Here is a 24755-nt window from a genome sequence, read left to right as displayed (position 1 = left end):
CAGCATTTTCTGACTTCTAGTTTCCTCGTCAGGAAGATGGCTGAGCAAAGAGTCCAGGGATTCACTAGGATAATGCTTCTCAAACATTAGCCTTCACAATGATGACCTTGAGGATTTGTTAAAACACAAATTTCTGATTCCTACCCCCAAGTTTCTAGTTTCTATCTCAGTAGGTCTGAGTTTGGGTGTGATCATTTGGATTTTTCACAAATTCCAAATTTTGATGGTTCCTATTACAATCCCTTGAGAATCATTGCCTTGGAGCAATGATTCATCATTTTAGCTTTATCAAAACTATCAGTTGACGTTTTTGTTAACATATAGCTTCCCACCTTATCCCAGACTTACCTAGTCAACACTTCCAGGGGAAGAGCCTGAGAATGTACTTTTAAAAGAAAATTACAACAGCTTTATTTTGTTTTATTTTTTACTCACATTTTTATTTTGGAGATAAATATATAATACATGTATATCTATATTATACATATAGATACCTATAATATAGATATACAACAAAATTTACCATTTAACCATTTTTTAATTGTACAGTTCCGTGGCATTAAGTACATTCACAATGTTGTGTGACCATCACCACCATCAGTTTCCAGAACTATTTCATCATTCCAAACAGAAATTCTATACACATTTAACATCAACTCCCCATTTGTCTCTCCTCACAGCCCCTGGAAACCCCTATTTGCTTTCTGTCTCTATGAATTTGCCTATTCTAGGTACCTCATCTAAGTGGAATCATATAATACTTTCCTTTTATGTCTAGTTTATCTCACTTAGCATAATGTTTTCAAGGTTCAACCATATTCCAGTACAAATCAGAATTACAGACCTTGTAAGGCTGAACAATATTCCATTGTATGAATAAACCACATTTTGCTCATCTATTCATCTGTTGATGGACACTTGGGTTGTGTCCATGTTTTGGCTATTGTGATTAATGCTGCTATGAACATTAGTATGCAAGAATCTATTTGAGTTCCTGCTTTCATGGCTTTTGAGTATATATCTAGACACAGAGTTGATGGTTCCTGAGAATCTACTCTTAAAAGCATGCCAATGATCAGACATTCTAGGAAACATTGTCCTAGGACGTTGAACAACAAATCCTAGAAAGTCTCAATGACCCCTCTGCTGCACTTTGGTAGTCCTTAGGAGAAAACAGAAAAGGCAAAGATTTAGGAAGTCAGATTACTGGATCTGAAAGATTTTGATTGGGGCTTTGCACCTGTCAATAATTAGTTAGTCATATCTTTACTGAATGATTAGGCCAAGTATTGTGTGAGATCCCAGCGTCAAATGGTAAAGAAGACACCAGGTGGAATTCCATGATAAAAGAAGAAAGATCACTGGCTAATGCCTTGAGAGAGAGGCAGATGGGTTTTCCAAAGAACAATTTAGATTGAAATGGCAACTTCCTTAGTAGATGCCAAATGGACTTTTTTTCTTTATTAAATCACATTAAAATTCTAAAAGTGAGCAAAAAATATACTTCTGGTAGGCTGTAAAATGACGTAGGAGCGCCGGTCCCGTGGCTTAGCGGTTAAGTGCGCGCGCTCCGCTACAGGCGGCCCGGGTTCGGATCCCGGGCGCGCACCAACGCACCGCTTCTCTGGCCATGCTGAGGCCACGTCCCACATACAGCAACTAGAAGGGTGTGCAACTATGATATACAACTATCTACTGGGGCTTTGGTGGCGGGGGGAAGGAGGAGGATTAGCAATAGATGTTAGCTCAGAGCTGGTCTTCCTCAGTAAAAAGAGGAGGATTAGCATGGATGTTAGCTCAGGGCTGATCTTCCTCACACACACACACACAAAATGACAGAGGATACAGTACTGTGAGAGAAAGCAAGTACAGGAAAACATCGTAGGGATCCAAACCATCAGGCACATATAAGTCCTTCTCTCAGAAGTCCAGGACATGTGTTATCTTCAAATTATAAACCACCAAGGTAAATGCAGATATCTCAGTGTCAGGGAAGCAAAGGTATGAGTTTACTGAAAAGAGAAGTATACTCCATTGGTCACAGAACCAAAGTCAGGTTATGTAACCAAGTTGCAGACCATCAATCTATACATTTTCAATAAATGATGGAGAAAAGTTGAGCAGGAGATTTTGGAAGATTACTGTATTTCAAACAGCACATCATTAGTCATTATATAGCTATATTTCATTTCTATTTTGGACAAGAGTATCCTGATTCTAAGTGACCCTGGAAATAAGCCTCAAGATACTAGAGATGAGTTGCAAGATAATCCCATCCTTACATACCCATCAATAGGCAAACAACTGAATAAGCACTGCAATCATACTTTGGCAGCATGTCAATGAGGAAAAACAGCAAAACAATATAATCAATATGACCCCATCCAGTTAAAAAACACAATATGGTATTACAAATTTTCTGTGGTTATACATGTATGTATGTGAAAGAATAGAAAATGTTTTCAAGCTAGATGAGGGATAGCCACCCTGAACACTTCTCCCTCTAGCATGCAGACACTTTGGAAAGTATAATTGGTGCCAAGAGTGGGCTAGTTTGGCCAGTATATGAGACAGATGGACCATCTATTTCCTGTCTCTCTCCACGAGTTTGATTTCTCAGGATTGGGCAAAGAGAAGAAGAAACTGGATATCTTGAGTTGTAGAGTCGCTCTGATGCAGTGCCCTAGAAATGGAAAGATCTTCAATTGGGGTAATTGATGCCTGTTGGGTCCATAATGAAGTCAAGCCCTCTCTCCTCAGGGAGAATTGCAGGGACACTGGCAGGGAAGGAGTGCAAATTCAGGTGAGCCACAGGTGGGGCCATAATGTCCAGAAACATGGAATGCCATCTATTTCATGGATATAAGATAAGGACAGTGGAATCTAGTGACTGCCTTATAGAACAGACAAAAGGTTTACCATCTTCTCCCTGTGTCTCTGTCTCCTATGTCTTACCAATTTAAGAGCTATTCAGGCACACTGTGATTCTCCATGCTGCTCCTTCAGTAAAACCATATACACTCAAGTTGTGGTAGTTTTAAAACATGGCTCCCAAATTCTTTGGTTTTCCTCTCAAATGTCAGGTCCCCTGTACTGAATCATAATCTGTGATGCAAAGTTTGAATCATAGTTGAAACTACTTGCTACTTCTGTAAACTCTGGATAAATTATCCAACCTCTCAAATGTCAGTTTCTTAGTTGCAAAATAGGATTAATAATGTTTATAATTTTGCATAATGTTTTAAAAAAATTTGAGAACCAGGGGCCGACCTGGTGGTGTAGTGGTTAAGTCTGCATGCTCTGCTTCAGCTGCCTGGGGTTCGCAGGTTAGGGTCCCGGGGGCGGACCTACTCACTGCTCATCAAGCCATGCTGTGGCGGCATCCCATATACAAAATAGAGGAAGATGGGTGCAGATGTTAGCTCAGAGCTAACAGGAGGATTGGCTCAGAGCTAAAGAGGAGGATTGACAATGGATGTCAGCTCAGAGCCAGTCTTCCTCAAAAAAAAAAAATTGAGAACCAAGTAAAGTAATATCCCAGCTATTTATTCCCACATGATATACCAAACCAAAATTTAATGGCTTAACAAGAACAATTTTACTTTTATCTCATGATTTTTTGGGTCAGGAGTTCAGGAAGGGCTCAGCAATTCCTCTGCTCTACATCACATGGTGCTGTTCAGCTAGCAGTTTGGTTGGTTGAGAAGCCTAAGATGGTGACACTCATATGTCTGGTGCCTTAGCAGGGAGAACTGGAAAGTTGGTCTCAGCTGAAACTAGGACCAGAGCACCTACACATGACCTCTCCAGCATGCCAGTCTCAGAGTAGTCAGAATTCTTATATGGTGGTTTAGTGCTACCAGAATAAATAGTTAAAAGCCCAAGGATTTTATAACTTAGTCTTGTAGGTGAGGCAACATCACTTTTTCTGAACTCTCTTGGTCCAGTCACTGGCTGTTCCAGATTAAAGGAGAGAAGAAATGGACAGCATCTCTGTATGGGAAAGAATTTGTAGCCATCATTAATTTCTTACAGGTAATGAATGTAAGCTTATTATTGAGTCTAGCACATGGAAAATAATTAATAAATGTTGGCTCCATTAGTATTATAATGGTCTTAATCACCATGTGTGCAGAAATAAAAATGTATGAACAGAAGCAGTGTGCATAAAGACACAATCATAGAACTAAACTAAAATTTAACAAGCAACTTTTAGATCATTATTATTATTATCATATCATTATGAACATTTTCATTATTTGACAATACTCTTTTTTCATGGGATAACTAGGGATGCTTCAAGTCTAAGCTTGGTACTCCTTGGTGTAAATGCAGGAAAGTTGATCAAAGACAGAAATTTACAGACACTAGATAGGATAGAAATTCTTAAAGAAATTACATAAGCAAAACTTGATTTTCCTAATGTATAAAAATAAAGTTGTAGATGCCCAAGAAATAGTGGGCAAGAAGCAAAGGTATTGAAAGATGAGCTAGGTTTTACCGCTGCTACCTACCTATAGGATCCATTTAAGTCCCAACTTCATCATGGACAAGAAAGAGAATGTTCTGCTGAGGAATTTTCCCAGGGCTCCTATGGAGAATTCTAATATGTTTCTCCAAGATTCCCAGCCCCCAGCATGTACACTTACTCCCAGTTATTCAATCAAACCCTAATCTATGTGCTTCTGTGAAGGAATTTTATAGATGAAACCAAGGTTCTAACTCAATAGAGCTTAAAATAGGTGATTATCTGGGTGATGATCTAACGACATGAGCCCTAAAAAACAGAATTTTCTCCAGCTCATCAAAGAAGAAGTAGGAGATTTGAAGCATCAAAAGGATTTGACGTGCCATTGTTTGTTTGAAAAAGGAAGGGGTAATGTGTTAAGGAATGCAGGGAGCTTCTAGGAGTTGAGCATGTCCCTTGGCTGACAGCTACTAAGCAATAGGGCCTGTGGCAGACAGAATAATAGAGCCCAAAGATGCCCACTCCAGAATCCCTGGAACCTGTGGATACACACATTACATGGCAAAAAGGACTTTGCAGAAGTGGCTAAACGAAGGATCTTGAGACAGGGAGATTGTCTTGAGTTATCCAAGTGGCCTAATCCCAATATAATCACGAGGATCTTTGTAAGAGGACATCAGGAGGATTAGAGTGAGAAAAGATGTGCAAATGGAAGCATATGAGAGAAAGAAGGAGAGAGAGAGACTGACAAGACTACTACAGTTAAAGGTATAGGAAGGGGATGAGTGACCAAGGAATACCAGTGGAAAAGACAAGGAAATGGGTTCTTTCCTAGAGCCTCCAGAAGGAATGCAGCACTGCTGACCCATTTTAGACTTCTGACCTCGAGAAATGTAAGATGATAAATATGTGTTGTTTAAAGCCACTTTGTTTTAAACCACTTAATTTTTTTTAAAAGTAATTTTTATAGCAGCCATAGGAAACGAGTAAAGGGGCCTTGGTCCTACAAACACAAAGGACTGAATTCTGCTACCAACAAATGAGCTTAGAAGTAATTCTTCCCTAGAGCCCCCAGATGATATGTGGCATGGTTCGTACCTTAATTTTGGCCTTGTGATTCCCTGACCAGAGAACCCGGTTAAGGCAAGCCAGACTTCTGACTCACAGAACTGTGAGATAAGAAAACATACATTGTTTTAAGCCTCTGAACTTGTGGTAATTTGTTAGATGGCAATAAAAAACTGAGCCTGGTACATCAAGTGGTAGAGGCAGTGGTTCAGCATGGACAAGACCATGGTGCACATCACTGGGGCTATTGAGCTTCTCTGGGAAGAATGAGTCACAGCAGAACTGAGATAGAACCCATGCCTGTCCCAGAGAACATGGAACCCAATAGACTTGACCTTCAGAAATCCATCGTCACAAAAATGGAATGCCTAAGAAAGGTCCTTATTTACAGAATGAGAAGACATTAGTGATATTGGTACTGAAAAATCAAGCATTTGAAGAGTTGAAATATCCCTTAGAATTTATTGGGGACATAAGGTCATTGCAGACCTCAGAGAGAACAATTTGTGGTGAAGGTAGAAAGACTCTGGATTGGTTGGTTGAAAAGAGAGTGAGCAGAGTGGAAATGGAAGTAACAAGTGTAGACCAAATTCTCCAAAAGTTTGGAGTATGGGTCTAGGAGTGAGTTTCATTTTCACTGAAAGAAATGGGAACGTGGATCATTCCCATCACATTGGAAATAATAACATTGCATGCAGACATTGGAATATACAGGATGAAGAAAGGACAAGTGATAGTGTAAATTCTGTCAAAAATAATGAAGGGATGGGTTTCAAAGTTCAGGTAGAAGTTTTCAAGAGGTAGTCATTAATAAAATAATTATATAAATAATGGTTTAATTACAATGGTGGCTAATGTTGTGGTGGATGGTATAGTGTCCAATGAGAGCATTATCCAGTGGGGCCTTATTACTGAGAACTGAAGGATCATGGGTAGGATTTAGCCAAGCATCAGCTTGTCTTTGAAACTCCTGACTCTCTCAACTGGAACTTCTCCCTTTTTCTATGCAATTAGTTGATTCATACTGCCACCTGGGCAGACAGATGTTTGCCAGACCAATACATTTGACCACTGAGAAAATTGCACCAATTTGGTGTTCTGTAGATCCCTCAACTCAACCTTTCCAAGATTAAACTAATGTCTTATACTCCCTAAAATGTTGCTTTTCCTATTATGCTATCTCTTTGAATGGTAACACCATTAATTCTGGCACCCATAGAATTGTTTTACTCATGTTCTCAACTGCGCTGACTTTTCCCCCACTGGAACAATTGGCAATGTCTAGAGATATTTCTGGTTATCACAACTAAGTGCTGGCATCTAGTGTGTAAAGGCCAGGGATGCTGTTAAGTATCATATGGTACACAGGACAGCCCCTTATGACAAATAATACAGACCCAAAATGTCAGTATTGTCAAGGTTGAGAAACCCTAATCTACTCTGTTGAGGAATAATATTAAAATTTTTATCTAAAAATTCCCAACCATTCTCTATTATTTCATAATGATTTTGAAAATATCTCAAAGAAATGTTTTCAAGATGAAAGAAATGATACGTGTGAGGAAACAAGCACAGTCTTGATGTGGGAAGGCACTTGTGACTACTGTATGATTTTCATTCCATTTCTTCTGGAAAAACAAGTGCACAACCAAATGAAGGTGAAAAACATCAACATTTGAGAGGATAATTTTGGGGGAAACCACGTCAGCACTTGATATGATCAGTGCTTTAAGTCTAAAGTTAGAAATCTTAAGAATGACTGCAAGAAAGCTGACCAAACATGAAACTTTAATGCACAGCATGTAAGGGAGAAAGTAAAACAGGAATTACTGAAGAGGCTGTTGAGGAGAAACAGATACAAAAGCAAAAAAAAAAAATGAAGTCATAAGTTCTTCTGGAATAGAAAAATTCAAGCATGTGTTTAGGGAAGAAAAAGGAAAAGGAGATTTCAATTTGCAATATTTGCCTTTGGAGCCCAGAGTGTCCACTAAGTTCTGAGTCCAGTGACCCATCATGGACAAGAGGCTGCTCGAATGAGGAGCCTTCCCAGGGCCCCTTTCACATCCTTGTTCCTCAGGCTGTAGATGAAGGGGTTCAGCATGGGGGTGACCAAGGTGTACATCACTGAGGCAATTGAGCTTCTCTGGGAAGAATGGGTCACAGCAGAACTGAGGTAAACTCCCAGGCCTGTCCCATAATACAAGGAGACTGCAGAGAGATGAGACCCACAGGTGGAAAATGCTTTGTATTTTCCTCTTACAGAAGACATCCTCGTTAAGGAGAAGACAATCTGAGAGTAAGAAAATAGGATCCCAGTCAGAGGAAACACACACAGCAGTGCAGTGGCCACATACAATGAGATATTACTGATAAGATTGTCAGAGCAAGCTAATTTCAGAACCTGAGCCAGTTCACAGAAGAAATGTGGAATTTCAGTGCCTATACAGAAAGTCAGCCTCACCATTAGTAGAATATGAAACAGGGAGACAGAAAAAATGATGAACCAAGACATCAGAACCAGGAGGCCACAGAGACGTGGGTTCATCGTGACCATGTAGTGCAGGGGGTCGCAGATGGCCACAAACTGGTCATAGGCCATCACAGTCAGAAGGAAATTGTCCATTCCAGAAAAAACTGTAAAAAAATACACCTGAGTGAGACATCCTATGTAGGAGATGTCTTTGTTCTGTGTCTGGATGTTTGCTAGCATCTTTGGGATGGTGGTGGAGATGAAGCAGATGTCCACAAAGGACAGGTTGGAGAGGAAGAAATACATGGGGGTGTGGAGGTGGGAGTCGGAACTGATGGCCGGGAGGATGAGCAGGTTCCCAAGCACGGTGACCAGGTACATGGACAGGAACACTGCAAAGAGCAGGGGCTGCAGTTCAGGATCCTCTGAGAGACCCAGGAGGAGGAATTCTGATGCTTCTGTGTGGTTTCCTGCTGCCATGTCAGTGGTATGTCCGCTGGGTAAGGAGGAAAAAGCAGTGATCTGTGAATATCCAACTGACACCTGAGCTACTCAGCACTACTTGATTCCATCTTTAGGTGGACAAACTTTACCCTCTGTATAGTGTTTCCAATGAGAAGTTTCATTCATTAAATTGGTAGCCCATTTCCACTTTAAATGTATGTAATAATTCAGACTTTCCGTAATTTAGCAGAAATCTGTCTCTCTCTCTTTTTATCTCCTACTCACATATCAAATTCTTTTATTCAAATCTGTGCACATAAACCAATTTCTTCTTTGATAAGACTCTTCCAAAATAATTAAAGACATTGAAGGTCTTTTTTTCTTAATCTCCATCCTTCCTTCAGTCTAATAACTGTGTAATAGTGATTAAGACATGGGTTTTCAACCCAAAGGATTTCAATTCTGTGACCTGATGCTTCCTATTGATGTCACAGTCAACTCTCATGTGTCTTGTTTTTTTCTTTCTCAAAATGTGGTAACTGCTATTACCTTCTTTGTGAGGTTTAGAAATGTCTTTGTGCATAAGGATCTCAATAAATGATAGCTATTATTATCATTATTAATATGTTCCTTTTATGATGATTAAATTTGATATACAACTCTCCCAAAGCACAGTATAGAGATGTGATTTAGAAAATGGGATCTTGAGTCAGACTTCCTGGAATAGAATTTAGTTCCTCCAGCTTACTATCTGTGTGACCTTAAGGAAGTTATATAATCTCTCTCTTAGCTGATGATACTTCACCTCTACAGTGGGAGTAGTAAATATGCCCTACATTGTAAGACTGATGAGTAAATTAAATGAAATGATGCATGTAATTTTTCTTCTGAGTCCTGTGACATACAGTGGACTCTTGATAAATGTGAGCTTCTGTTCTTAACATCACAATAAGTCTGTCTTTCATGGCTATCATTTATCAAATATCTCTTACATTAGGGCAATCATCAAAGATAGAGTTTGATCGTTATAAACACAACAGTTCTGTTACCTCCTTTGACCTTCATGAAGCACTAATTAATGCAGATCCCTGTGGCTTCCTCTTGCAGAGGCTGCCTGCCAGGTGGATTCTTCCAAGAATAGGGAAAGCACATGGACTACATAGTTAAGAGGAGGAAACAAAATCACAAAACCGTTAAATAAAATACAAAGCATATGTGAGAGTGTGTGCTCATGTTTACATGCTCAGAAGTAGTGATGTGTTGTAATAATAATCAGTGGAATTAGTTTCAAAAAATATGATTTATAGATTTGCTAAAAAAATATTTAAAGCTTCTACAAAATAAATCATCCTAAAAATTGAAAGGCAAATTTAATATTTGAAAATAAATGTTTAAACTCTTCATGATAGAAACATTTTAGCATTATTAATGTCTTGAGAATGCTAATTAAAGAGAGAAAAATCATTAAGGACCAATTTAACCTGGGGTGGTGGGGAGAAATGGCCTCTATGAAATAGGAATATTTGAGCTGTGAGAGGAAGGACAGGTAATAGTTTTTAGAGGAAATAAGGAAAGGACAAGCATTTTGGGCTGAGAGAACAGAATTCATGTTTGCCCTGTAGGTCAGTGAGCTTGAGAATGGAGGGATTTGAGAGTATAGTGAGATGGAGAACAGAGAGTGAAGGTCAGGAGGACAGAGTAGGTGAGGCCCACAAGTCCAGCATCCTGTACTTCCTTGTGTGCCTCTCACGTTGAGAATTTTATGTTTATTTGTAAGTCAGAACATGACTGTTTTTACCGACCACTGTCTTTCCAAGGCCCTCACCTGGTGCCTGGCACATAGTAGGTGTCCAACACTCACAAATGTTAGATGTGTAATAAAGATTGAGGCCCAAAGCATTAACTATAACACAAAAAAGAAATCTTCAAGCTCACATATGCCAGATATAGACACAAAATTCAATAATAGACTTAAATAAAAAGGATTCATATCTATTCTAAGAGAATAATACATCAAGAATAAGTAGTATCTATTATAGGAATGGGAAGCTGGATTAATACTAGGATGTTTGCTAACATAATTCTTCACAAAAATAGGTCAATGAAGAGAAATCGTAACCATAATCACAATAGAAAATGCATTTGGGATAATCTAACAGCCATTACTATGGTTAGCAGTCCAGACAGAGCCTCCCACTAAATGAGGAAACTAAGGACAATTTCTAAACTCAATAAAGGGTGGCTATTTTAAAACTGCAGTGAACATGGTATTCTAAATTAAAACACTAAAATATTTGTGTTAAATTCATGAACAGACCAAGGCAGACTACTCCAACTTCTATCACTTGATAGTCTCCTGAATATTTAAAGCAATTGTTAAGATGGAAAAAGAAAGCAGCCTGAGTACTTAATATTAGAAATAATTAATTATTTGTAGATGATATTTTGGACACTAAAGTGAAACAACAACAACAATCAACACAGAACTATTAAGTGCTATCAGTGAGTCAAATCTGCTGCAAAAATAGTTAGGGAATATAATAGAAAAGTCCAGTATCTTGAGGAGTAAAATATGTAAATACCTTGTGCATAACAGATCTCCAGTAAGTAGTCAGTGAGTAAATGATAGGAGTCAGGAATTCCAACAGGAGCCTAGAATTGTGGGAAAGAGTAGAAAAGAGGTGGAGACTCTCCAGAAAATAACTCTTACCAGATAGAGGCTCTAGATTCTAGAAAGAGACAGAAGGAAAGAGAACAAGAGCTGGAAAAGACTGGATTCAGTGGAAACTAAAGTACGTTCAAAGTACAGAGACTCTACCATTGTAGATTAAATAAATATGGGACTGTCCCAGTCTCATTACTCTAGAGGTAAAGCCCAGTACACACTTTCTCTCCTCTTTTCCTTCTTACTCCACCAGCCCTCACTGGATACACTGACCCTCTCTGATGGTTATCACTGAAGCTTTCTGTTCTCTGAAGTCTGTCCCCGGGAAGCCCAATTGGGTTTGCACTTGTCTGAGATCATAGAATTATATGTGAGGGACAACAGAAACATGTTTAAAGTTTCCAACTCTCAAAGGTTGAATACTCAGTGCTCCTCATTAAATAAATTGTTCTATTCACTTTCTTCTCTCCAAGCAATACAGGTCCCTTAGGATATAAAGATAATGAAGTGGAAAATTTTCAGCCAATGTTGTGTTTGTGCAAGCAGCAATGGGGGAAATGAATTTATTTCATTCAAGGAGAAATTCTTTCTTTTACTTGAATTAAAAATTATAAAGTGTCCCCTAAGGAAGTCTAATTTCTCCAGGAGCCAAACCCAGGAACCAACTTTCTGTGATCTTCTTCCCTTGAAGAATCCTGAGAGATTTTATGAATCACTTAATGTCAAATAAGTCATGGAGGCAAAGATATGTTTCTGAAGAAAAGTAAAGTGATTAATAATTTTGGTTGTACTGAAAGGACTAACTATGAAGACTTAAAAATATCCCTTGACATTTGTTGGTGACATGGAAACCTTTGTTGATATTATGGAAGGCTGCTTTTATTACCTCTAAGTAGAGGGTCAGGGTCAGGGGCAGAAATAATCCAGGTAGAGTGAGTATTGAGGCAACATCGGTGGCAAGCATAAATCATATATAAAGTTTGACAGGGAAGAGGATGACAGAGGTAAATCATAGCCTAAGGGGAGTATCAAGTATGGAAGAGATAAAAAAAATAATTGAATATATAGGAAGACATTTAATAAAATTAAGGTCCCAAATGACCTAAAATAGGAGATTATCTGGATGATCTGAATCTAATCATATGAGCTCCAAAACAACAGAGTTTTCTCCAATAGGTCAAAGAAGAGGAAGTAGGAGATTAGAAGCACTAGAATGATTTGACATGTGATTGATTCGTTGAACAATGAAAGGGTATAGTGCTAAGGAATGAAGGGAGCTTCTAGGAGTTGAGTGTGTCCCTAGGTTGACAGCTACTAAGCAATAGGGACTGTGTCAAATAGAATAATAGAGCCCAAAATGCCCATTTCACAGTCACTGGAATCTGTGAATATATAACTTACATGGCAAAAGGGACATTGCAGATGTGACTAAATGAAGGATCTTGAGATGGGGAGTTTATTCTGGATTACCTAAGTGGGCCCAAGTCCCAATGTAGATCTTTGTAAGAAGACATGAAGAAGATCAGAATGAGAAAATGAGATGTGAAAATGGAAGCAGATGAGAGAGAGAGAGAGGGAGGGAGAGGGAGGGAGAGAGAGAGAGAGAAACTGACTACGCTACTAGCTTTAAAGTTGTAGGAAGGGGGCCAGGGACCAAGGAATATCAGTGGCCTCTAGAAACTGGAAAAGACAAGGAATGGGTTCTCTCCTAGAGACTCCAGAAGGAATGCACCACTGCTGACTCATTTTAGACTTCTGACGTCTAGAATCGTAAGATGATAAATGTGTTTTGTCTTAAGACATTTAGTTTGTGATAATTTTTATAGCAGCCATAGGAAACTAATACAGGGGCCTCAGTCTTATAATCACAAAGGACTGAATTCTGCCAGCAACTCGAATGAGTTTAGAAGCAATTTTTCCCTAGAGCCCCCAGATGATGATTCAGCCTGGCTGACACCTTGATTTTCACCTTGTTATTCTTGGACCAGGAAACCCAGTTAAACTAAGCCAGGCTTTTGACCTACAAAACTGTGAGATTAAAAAAAGTACATTGTGGACGTCAGCATCATGGTGGAGTGAGCTTTCCTGTAAACTCTTCCACTGATAAGATACAACAAAAGGGACATTCATAGACCAAGAAGGGACACTCACACAGCACAAAGGGACATCGGAAGACCCACACTGCTGCACATCTGAGAGTGGACGTGCTGCGGCCCCCAGAGGAAGTGGGGAGAGGTAAGGAAAAATCCTCCACCTCCCCAGTGGATCAGCGACTCAGGTCACGCAGCTCCCAGAGAGGGAGGAGGGGTGGCCCTCTGCGAGGAAACCATAGCTCTTCAGGCTCTCTCAGCCAGTGGGAAACTCCCACACAGAGGACTCAGAACTGCTGCAGGGGTGCCATCAACATTTGAACACCCCAGGAGAGTGGATAATAAGGGGCGAGTGAGAAGCCCCCACCCCAGGGACCCAGTGGACAAAAGAGAGAGCCCCTTTCCCCCACATGCCAGACACTGCAGCTCAGCCAACCAGTCAGAGCAGCCACGGCTGAGCAGCCGCTGCTGAGTGCAGGCAGCCACAGCAGAGCACAGGGGGCTGTGGAACAGGTGGAAACTGCAACCAGATATTTCCAGGATGAGGAAAAACAAAGCCAATACAGCAAGCATGATGGAAAAGTACATTAAATCGCCAGACCAGGAGGAACATGACAAGCACTCAGAAATCAACCCTGAAGGCACAGAAATCCACAACCAAAATGACAGAGAATTCAAAATAGCTATAATAAAAAAGCTCAACGAAATACAAGAAAACACAGATAAACAATTCAACGAGATAAGGAGTTTCTTCACAAAAGAGATTGAAATCATAAAGAAAAACCAATCAGTATTGGTGGAGATGAAGACCACAATGGAGGAGATAAAGGAGAATCTGGAATCTCTAAACAACAGAGCTGACAATATGGAGGAAAGAATTAGCATTACAGAGGATAGGAATACAGATATGCTCCAGATGGAGGAGGAGAGAGAACTAAGACTAAAAAGAAATGAAGAAAGTCTCCAAGAAATATCCGAATCAATTAGGAAATGTAACATAAGAATTATAGGTATTCCTGAGGGAGAGGAAAGGGAAAGAGGAACAGAGAGCCTATTCAAGGAAATAATAGCTGAAAACTTCCCAAATCTGGAGAAGGAGCAGGAAATACCAGTAAGTGAAGCCAATAGGTCACCTAAATATGTCAACAGGCAAAGGCCCACTCCAAGACGTGTAGTAGTAAAGCTGGCAAAAGTCAATGACAAAGAAACAATATTAAGGACAGCTAGACAAAAAAAAAAAAAAAAAAAACATACAAAGGAACACCCATCAGGCTCTCAGCAGATTTGTCAACAGAAACTTTACAGGCTAGGAGAGACTGGAATGATATATTCAAAATACTGAAAGACAAAAACTTTCAGACAAGAATACCCTATCCAGCAAAAATATCCTTAAGATATGATAGAGAAATAATAACTTTCCCAGATAAACAAAAGCTAAGGGAGTTCATGGCCACAAGACCCCCACTAAAGAAATGCTCAAAAAGGCCCTCAGGCCTGAAAAAAAGAAAAAGAGAATACAAAGCTTGAAGCAAGGAGAAAAATAGATAGACAAAATCAGGAAAATAGTAGATCTTTACCAGAATAGGTTATCAACTGCTTACATACAAAAAATCAAAGATCAAAGGAAGGAAAACACCAAAAATAAATATAACCTCATCACTTTAAACACACACCCACAACACAAGATAGAATAAGTTGTGACAAGAATAACTTAGAAGGGGAAGAGGGAAGAGATCGATTGATTCAGTATAAGGAAATAAGAGCCCATCAGATAATAGACTATCTCATACACAAGATTTTATATATAAACATCAAGGTAACCACTAAACAAATAATCAGAACAAAATCACATATGATAAGTAAAGAGAAAACCAAAAGAGTCATAAGACACAATAACCAAACTGAATTGGCAGTCTGAAACACACGGGACAAGAAACAAAGGAAATACAAAAGAACTAGAAAATAAGCAATAAAACAGCAATATTAAGCCCTCATATATCAATAATTACTCTAAATGTAAATGGATTGAACTCTCCAATCAAAAGATACAGAGCGGCAGGATGGATTAAAAAGCAAGACCCAACAATATGCTACCTCCAAGAAACACATCTCAGCTCTAAAGACAAGCACAGGCTCAGAGTGAAAGGATGGACGACAATACTCCAAGCTAATGGCAAACAAAAGAAAGCAGGTGTTGCCATACTCATATCAGACAAAGTAGACTCAAAACGGGTTAAGAGAGACAAAGAGGGGCAATATATAATGATAAAAGGGACACTCCCTTTTATGTCCAAGAAGACATATCAATTATAAATATATACGCACCCCACATAGGAGCACCAAAGTATATAAAGCAACTATTAACAAACCTACAATGAGTTATTAACAATAGCACAATAATAGTAGGAAATCTTAATACCCCACTTACATCAATGGATAGATCATCCAGACAAAAAGTCAATAAAGAAACTGTGGACTTAGATGAAAAACTGGATGAGATAGACCTAGTAGACATATACAGAGCACTCCATCCAAAAACAGCTGACTACACGTTCTTCTCAAGCACACACGGAACATTCTCAAGGATAGACCATATGTTGGGAAACAAGGCAAGCTTCAATAAATTCAAGAAGATTGAAATCATAACAAGCATCTTTTCAGACAATAATGCTATGAAACTGGAAGTCAACCACAAGAAAAAACTGGGAAAGTGACAAAGATGTGGAGATTAAACAACATGCTACTGAACAACCAATGGATCATTGATGAAATTAAAGGAGAAATCAAAAAATATCTGGAAACAAACGAAAATGAAAACACACCATACCAACTCATATGGGATGCAGCGAAAGCAGTCCTGAGAGGGAAATTCATAGCAATACTGGCCCACCTTAACAAACAAGAAGAATCCCAAATAAATCTTAAATTACACCTAACAGAACTAGAAAAAGAAGAAAAAACAAAGCCCAAAGTCAGCAGAAGGACATAAATAATAAAAGTTAGAGCAGAAATAAATGAAATTGAGACAAAATAATAGTAGAAAGAATTAATGAAACAGAGTCGGTTCTTTGAGAAGATAAACAAAATTGACAAACCCTTAGCCAGACTTACTAAGAAAAAAAGAGAAAAACCTCAAATAAATAAAATTAGAAATGAAAGAGGAGAAATTACAATGGATACCACGGAAATACAAAGGATTATAAGAGAATACTATGAGAAACTATATGCCAACAAATTGGACAATCTAGAAGAAATAGATAATTTCTTAGACTCATACAACCTCCCAAAACTGAATTGAGAAGAAATAGAGAATCTGAATAAACCAATCACAAGTAAAGAGATTGAAATAGTAATCAAAAACCTCCCCAAAAATAAAAGTCCAGGACCAGATGGCTTCTCTGGTGAATTTTACCAAACATTCAAAGAAGATTTAATATATATTCTTCTCAAACTATTTATGAAAATAGAGCAAGATGAAACACTTCCTAACTCGTTCTATGAGGCCAACATCACCCTGATACCAAAGCCAGACAAAGACAATACAAAGAAGGAAAATTACAGGCCAATATCGCTGATGAACATGGATGTAAAAATCCTCAACAAAATATTGGCAAACCGAATACAGCAATACATTAAAAAGATCATACACCATGATCAAGTGGGATTTATACCAGGGATGCAGGGATGGTTTAACAGCTGCAAATCAATCAGCGCGATACACCACATCAACAAAACAAGGAATAAAAACCACATGTCATCTCAATGGATGCAGAGAAGGCATTTGACAAGATCCAACATCCATTTATGATAAAAACTCTCAACAAAATGGATATAGAAGGAAAGTACCTCAACATAATAAAGGCTATTTATGACAAACCCACAGCCAACATTATACTCAATGCGGAAAGTCTGAAAGCCATTCCTCTGAGAACAGGAATGAGACAAAGCTGCCCACTCTTGCCACTCTTATTCGACATAGTACTGGAGGATACGGACAGAGCAATTAGGCAAGAAAAAGGAACAAAAGGAATACAAATAGGCAATGAAGAAGTGAAACTCTCACTATTTTCAGATGACATGATTTTATATATAGAAAACCCTAAAGAATCCATTGGAAAACTATTAGAAATAATCAACCACTACAGAAAATTCGCAGAGTACAAAATCAACCTACAAAAATCAGTTGCATTTCTGTATGCTAATAACGAACTAACAGGAAGAGAGCTCAAAAAGATAATACCATTTACAATTGCACCAAAAAGAATAAAATATCTAGGAATAAATCTTACCAAGGAGGTGAAAGACCTATACAATAAAAACTACAAGACATTATTGAAAGAAATTGATAATGACATAAAGAAATGGAAAGATATCCCATGCACGTGGAATGGAATAATAAACATAGTTAAAATGTCTATATTACCTAAAGCAATCTACAGATTCAACACAATCCCATCAGAATCCCAATGACATTCTTCGTGGAAATAGGAAAAAGAATACTAAATTCATATGGGGCAAGACAAGGCCCTGAATAGCTAACGCAATCCTAACAAAAAAGAACAAAGCAGGAGGCATCACAATCCCTGACTTCAAAACATACTACAAAGCAATAGTAATCAAAACAGCATGGTACTGGTACAAAAACAGACACACAGATCAATGGAACAGAACTGAAAGCCCAGAAATAACACCACACATATACGGACAGCTAACTTTTGACAAAGGAGCTAAGAACATACAATGGAGAAACAAAATTCTCTTCAATAAATGGTGGTGGCAAAACTGGACAGCCACATGCAAAAGAATGAAAATGGATCATCTGCTATCGCCATTCACAAAAATTAACTCAAAATGGATCAAAGTCTTGAAGGTGAGACCTGAAACTATAAAACTCATAGAAGAAAATATAGACAACACACTATTTGACGTTGGTCATAAAGGAATCCTTTCAGATGCCATGCCTACTCAGACTAGGGAAACTAAAGAAAAAATAATCAAGTGGGACTTCATCAGATTAAAGAGCTTCTACAAGACAAATGAAACAAGGATCAAAATGAATAGACAACCCGCCTGCTGGGAGAAAATATTTGCAAAACATATATCTGACAAGGGGTTAATCTCCATAATATATAAAGAACTCACACAACTGAACAACAAAAAAACAAACAACCCGATCAAAAAATGGGCAGAGGAAATGAACAGACACTTCTCCAAAGAAGATATACAGATGGCCAACAGGCACGTGAAAAGATGTTCAACATCACTAATGAGGGAAATGCAAATCAAAACAACACTAAGATATCACCTCACACACATTAGAATGGCTAAAATCACCAAGACTAAAAACAACAAATGTTGGAGAGGATGTGGAGAAACGAGAACCCTCATACACAACTGGTGGGAATGCAAACTGGTGCAGCCTCTATGGAACACAGTATGAAGATTCCTCAAAAAATTAAAAATAGAAATACCCTATGACCCAGCTATACCACTACTGGAAATCTATCCAACAAAACTGAAATCAACAATTCAAAGAGGCTTACGGACCCCTATATTCATTGCAGCATTGTTCACTATAACCAACAAGTGGAAGCAACCCAAATGTCCCTCTACTGATGATTGGATCAAGAAGATGTGGTATATATATACAATGGAATACTACTCAGCCATAAAAAAGACAAAATCGTCCCATTTGCAACAACAGGGATGGACCTGGAGGGTATTATGTTAAGTGAAATAAGCCAGAAAGAGAAAGACAAATACCATATGATCTCACTCATATGTGTAATACAAAATAACACATGGACAGAGAAAACTGTATTGTGGTTACCAGGGGTAATGGGGGTGGGGGGGTGGACGCAAGGGCTGAAAGGAGACATGTACATGGTGATTGACTAGCAATAATGTACAACAAAAATTTCACAATGTTATAAACTATTAAGATATCAATAAAAAATGCACACTGTTTTAAGCAGCTAAACTTGTGTTATTTTTTTTAATAGCTATAGAACACTGAGCATGGTACATCAAGCTGTAGATGAAGGGGTTCAGCATGGATGTGACCATGGTCCACATCACTGAAGCTATTGGGCTCTTCTGGGAAGAATCACAGCCAAACTGAGGTAGAACCCCAGGCCTGTCCCATAGAACATGGAGTCCAAAGACTTGACCCTCAGAATCCCACTGTCACAAAAAACGAAATGAATGAGAAGGGTTCCATTTCAAGAAAGAAAAGGCAGACACTAGAGACATTTTTACTGAAAAATTTTGAAGAGTGTAAATATCCCTAAAAATTTATTGGATACATAAGATCTCTTCAGACCTCTGGGAGAGCAATTTGTGATGGAGGTAGAAAGGCTCCAGGTGAGTTGGTTGAAGAGAGAGTGAACAGAGTGGAAATGGAAGTAGCAAGTATAGACCAAATTCTCCAAAATTTTGGAGCAATACTCAAAGGGGAGTATGGGTCGAGGAGTGAGTTTCATTTTCATTGAAAGAAAAAGGAAGGTGGAACATCCCCATGACATTGGAAATTGTAATATTGCATGAAGATTGGAATATGAAGGATAAAGAAAGGATAAAGGATAGTGTAAGTTCTCCCCAAAGATAAGAAGGGATGGGATTCCAAGTTCAGGTAGAGGTTTTTAAAAGGCAATCATTAATAAATAATTACAGAAGTAATTATTTAATTACCATGGTGGCTAGTGTTGTGATGGATGGTATAGTGTCCAGTGAGAGCATATATCCAGTGGGGTCCTATAACTGAGAACTGAAGGATCATGGGCAGAATTCAGCCAAGCATCAACTTGTCTTTCTAACTCCTGACTCTCTCAACAGGAACTTCTCCCTCTTTCTGTACAAGTACTTGATTTATACCGCCACCCATGCAGACTGATGATCACCAGACCAATACATTTGACCTCTGAGATAATAAGACCAATGGTTTGTTCTGCAGACCCCCTCGACTCAACTTTTCCAGATTAAACTAACGTTTTATACTCACTAAAATGTTGCTTTTCCTGTTTCCCATTTCTTTGAAACCTAACACCATCAAATCTGGCATATATATATATAAATATATATATATTATATATATATATAATCTAAAAAATCCCAACCATTCTCTATTATTGTATAATGATATTGGACATATCTCCAAGAAATATTTTGACGATGAAATAAAGTCATACATGTGAAGAAACAATCACAGTCCTGATCCGGTATGCACTTGTTGTGACTGCTGTATGATTTTCATTCCATTACTTCTGAAGAAAAGAAACAACCAACCAAAGGAAGGAGAAGAACATCAACATTTGAGGGGATAATTTTTGGGGAAACCATTTCTACACTTGAAATGATAAGTTCTTTAAGTCTAAAGTTAGAAATCTTAAGAATGTCTTCAAAAAAGCTGACCAAACATAGAACTTCAGTGGACAGTGTATAAGCAAGAAAAGCCAAAAGGAATGACTGAGAAGGTTGTTGAAGAGAAACTGATACAAAAAACAAATGAAAGGCAAAGTCAGAATGCTTTGGGAATAGAAAAAATCAAGCATGTTTTTTAGGGGAGAAAATGAAAAAGGAGATTTAATTTTGCAATGTTTACCTTTGGGGCTCACTATGTCCACTATGTTCTGACCCACCTGGACAAGAGGTTGCTCAGATGAAGAGCTTTCCTAAGGCCCCCTTCACATCCTTGTTCTTCTGGCTGTAGATGAAGGGGTTCAGTATGAGGGTGACCATGGTGTACATCACTGAATTGATCGAGCTTTTCTGGGAAGAATGGGTCACATCAGAACTGAGGTAGATCCCCATGCTTGTCCCATAGAACAAGAAGACCACAGAGAGGTGAGACCCGCGAGTGGAAAATGCTTCATATTTTCCCCCTGCAGAGGACATCCTAATTAAGGAGGAAACAATCTGAGAGTAAGAAGAAAGAATCCCAGTGAGAGGAAACACACACAGCAGGGCAGTGGTCACATACAAGGAGACATTATTGATGAGGGTGTCAGAGCAGGCTAATTTCAGAACCTGATCCAGTTCACAGAAGAAATGTGGAATTTCAGTGCCTATATAGAAAGTCAGCTGCATCTTCAGTAGAATATGAAACAGGGAATCAGATAAAATGATAAACCAAGACATTACAACCAGAAAGCCTCAGAAGCATGGGTTCATGAGGACCATGTAGTGTAGGTGGTTGGGGAGTGGGGTGTGCAGATGGCCACAAGCCAGTCATAGGCCATCATAGTCAGAAGGAAACCATCCATTCCAGCAAAAACCATTAAAAAATATACCTGAGTGAGTCATCCTATGTAGGAGATGTCTTCGGTCTGCGCCCGAATGTTCACTAGCATATTTGGAATGGTGGTGGAGTTGAAGTAGATATTAACAAAGGAAACGTTGGAGAGGAAGAAGTACATGGGGGTGTGGAGGTGGGAGTCAGAGCTGATGGCCAGGATGATGAACAGGTTCCCAAGCACGGTGACCAGGTACATGGACAGGAACACTCCAAAGAGAAGGAGTTGCAGTTCAGGATCCTCTGAGAGACCCAGGAGGAGGAATTCTGAGACTTCTGTGTGGTTTCCTGCTTCCATGTAGCTGGCATGTCTGCTGGAAAAGAGGGCAAAAGCAGTGTTCAATGAACATCCAACTGGCAACTCAGCTGTCAGCACCTCTTGATTCCACCTTTAGGTGGAAAGACTTCACCCTTTGTTGAGTCTTTCCTATGACAGTGATTCACTCAGTCAAGTGGGAGCCCATTTCCATTTTAGATGTGTGAAATCATTCAGACTTTCTTCATTTAGCAAAAATCTCTCTCTCTCTCTCTCTATCTCCTACTCCCTGGTTCTAATTCCTCTATTCAAATATATGGACCTAAACCAATTTCTACGTTGATGTGATTTTCCCAAAATAATTGAAGACTTTGAGGATCTTTTCTTTGGTAATATCCAAACTTCATTCATTCTAATAACTCTATAATGGTGATTAAGATATGGAATTTCAAGGCAAAGAATCTTAATTCTGTGACTTGATGCTTCCTATTGATATCACAGTTAACTCTCAAATGTCTTATTTTTTTCTTTCTAAAAGTATTGTTACTGTTATTATCTTCTTTGTGAGGTTTAGAAATGCCTTTGTACACAGTAAGATCTCAATAAGTGATAACTATTACTATCATTATTAATCTGTTTCTTTTATGAAATTATTTTTGATATATAACTCTCCCGAGGTACAGTATAGAGCTGTGATTTAGAAAATGGGATCTTGAGTCAGACTTCCTAGAATAGAATTTTGCTCCACCAATTTACTACCTGTGTGACCTTGAAAAAGTTATTTAATCTCTCTCAGCTGCACATAATTCAGCTCTACAATGGGAGTAGTAAATATTTCCTACAATGTTTAAGACTGATGAGTAAATTAAATGAGATGATGCATGTAATTTTTCCTGTGATTCCTGTGACATACAATGGACACCTGATAAATGTGAGCTTCTATTCTTAACATCACAATACATCTGTCTTTCTTGGCTACATTTATCAAATTTCCCTTAAACTAGACCAGTCATCAAAGATGGAACGTATCATTATAAACACAATAGGTCTGTTACCTCTTTTGACTGCCATGAAGCACTAATTAATGAAGATCCCTAGGACTCCCTCTGTCAGAGACTGCCTGCCAGGTGGATTCTTCTAAGAATGGGAAAAAGCATGTGGACTACACAGATGAGAGGAGGGGATGAAAATCACACAACCATTAAAATAAAATACAAAGTATGTGAGAGTGCGGGCTCATGTGTACATGGTCAGAAATGGGGATGTGCTGTATTAAAAGTCAGTGCAATTAATTGCAAAAAATATGATTGATAAAATTGATAAAAATATCCAAATCATCTATAATTCAAATCATTCTAAATTTGAAAGTCATACTTAAGATCTGTAAATAAATGTTTACATTCTCTAAGATAGAAAAATCTTCAGTTATTAATATGAAGGGAATGCTGATTAATTGAAAAGAGAAAAAATCATTGAGGACAAACATATTCTGGAGAGGTGGGTGGAAAAGACTTCTCTGAAATGTGAATATTTAAGCTGTGAGAGGAAGAATGGGTAACTGTTTACCAGGAGAAATAAGGAAAGGGCAAGCATTTTGAGCTGAGGGAACAGAATTAACGGTTGCCCTATGGGTAAGTGAGCTTGGGAATGAAGAGATTTGAGAGGCCAGTGAGATGGAGAACAGAGGGTGATGGTCAGGAGGACAGAGTGGGGGAGGTCCATAAGTCCAGCATCCTGTACTATTCATTGATTTGCCTCTGACATTGGTAATTATATGTTTATTTGTGGGTTAGAGGACATGAGGGTTTTTGCTCACTATTGTCTTTCCAGGGACTTACAGGGTGCCTGGCAAATAGTAGGTGCTCGACACACACAAATATTAGATGTATAATGAACAGTGAGACTCAGTGCATCAACTATGACACACAAAAAAAGAAATCTTCAAGCTCATATATGCCTGAATATAGACACAAAATTGAATAGTAAACTTAAATCACGTGCATTCACATCTATTTTAAGAGAATAATACATGATGAATAAGAATACCTACACTAGGAATGGGAAGCTGGTTTAATACTGTGATGTTTGTTAACATAATTCATCACAAAAATAAGTCAATAAAGAGAAATCATAACCACAATCACAATAGAAAATGCATTTGAGAAAATGTAACAGCCGTTACAGTAGTCAGCAGCCCAGACAGAGCCTCTTGTTAAATGAGGAAACGAAGGACAATGTCTTAACTCAATAAAGAATGGTTGTTTATAACTTCAGCCAACAGGGTATTCTTCATTAAAATGCTAAAATATTTGTGTTAAATTAATGAAGAGGCCAAGGCAGTCTACTCCAACTTCAATCACTTGATATTCTTCTGAACATTTAAAGAGACTGGTAAGATGAGAAAAGGAAACTGGGCTGAGTACCAAACACCAGAAATAATTATAATATGTGTAGATGATATTGTGGATGCTAAGGTGAAACAACAAGAACAATCAATATAGAACTCTCAAGTGCTATCATTGAGTCAAATCTGCTGAAAAAAAATCGTTATAAAGAACGCAATACAAAAAATTCAATCACATGAGGAATAAAATAGACAATACCTTGTGCATAATAGATCTCCAGTGAGTAGTTAACGAATAAATGACTGGACACAGGAAATCCAACAGGAGCCTACGTTTGTGGGAATGAATTGACAAGAGGTGGAGACTTTCTGGAAAATAACTCTTATCAGAGAGAGGATCTAGATTCCAAAAAGAGAGAAGGAAACAGAACAAGAGCTGGAACAGACTCAGTTCAGTACGAACTAAAGTACTTTCAAAGCACAGAGACTTCACCATGGTAAACTAAATAAATATGGGGCTGTCCCAGGCTCATTACTCTAGGGAAAAGCCCAGTAAATACTTTCTCTCCTCTTTTCCTTCTTACTCCACCAGCCCTCGCTGGCAACACTGACCCTCTCTGATGGTTATCATTGAAGCTTTCTGTTCTCTGAGGGCTGTCT

General features: G+C 38.5%; 1 protein-coding gene and 1 pseudogene across 1 annotated transcript; both read right to left on the bottom strand.

The window, feature by feature from the left end:
• Window positions 1–7526: 7526 nt before the first annotated feature.
• Window positions 7527–8486, bottom strand: LOC131394598 (olfactory receptor 7D4-like). Its single transcript, XM_058525987.1, has one exon. It carries the CDS (start codon window positions 8484–8486, stop codon window positions 7548–7550), a length of 939 nt encoding a protein of 312 aa, XP_058381970.1. The 3' UTR covers window positions 7527–7547.
• Window positions 8487–20858: 12372 nt separating this feature from the next.
• On the bottom strand, window positions 20859–21793 carry LOC131394597 (olfactory receptor 7D4-like; annotated as a pseudogene).
• Window positions 21794–24755: the final 2962 nt, after the last annotated feature.

This window comes from Diceros bicornis, chromosome 30, assembly GCF_020826845.1.
Source record: "Diceros bicornis minor isolate mBicDic1 chromosome 30, mDicBic1.mat.cur, whole genome shotgun sequence".
Lineage (NCBI taxonomy): Eukaryota > Metazoa > Chordata > Mammalia > Perissodactyla > Rhinocerotidae > Diceros > Diceros bicornis.
The sequence above is the reverse complement of the archived record's forward strand: the minus strand, read 5'-3'. Positions and strand labels throughout refer to the sequence as shown.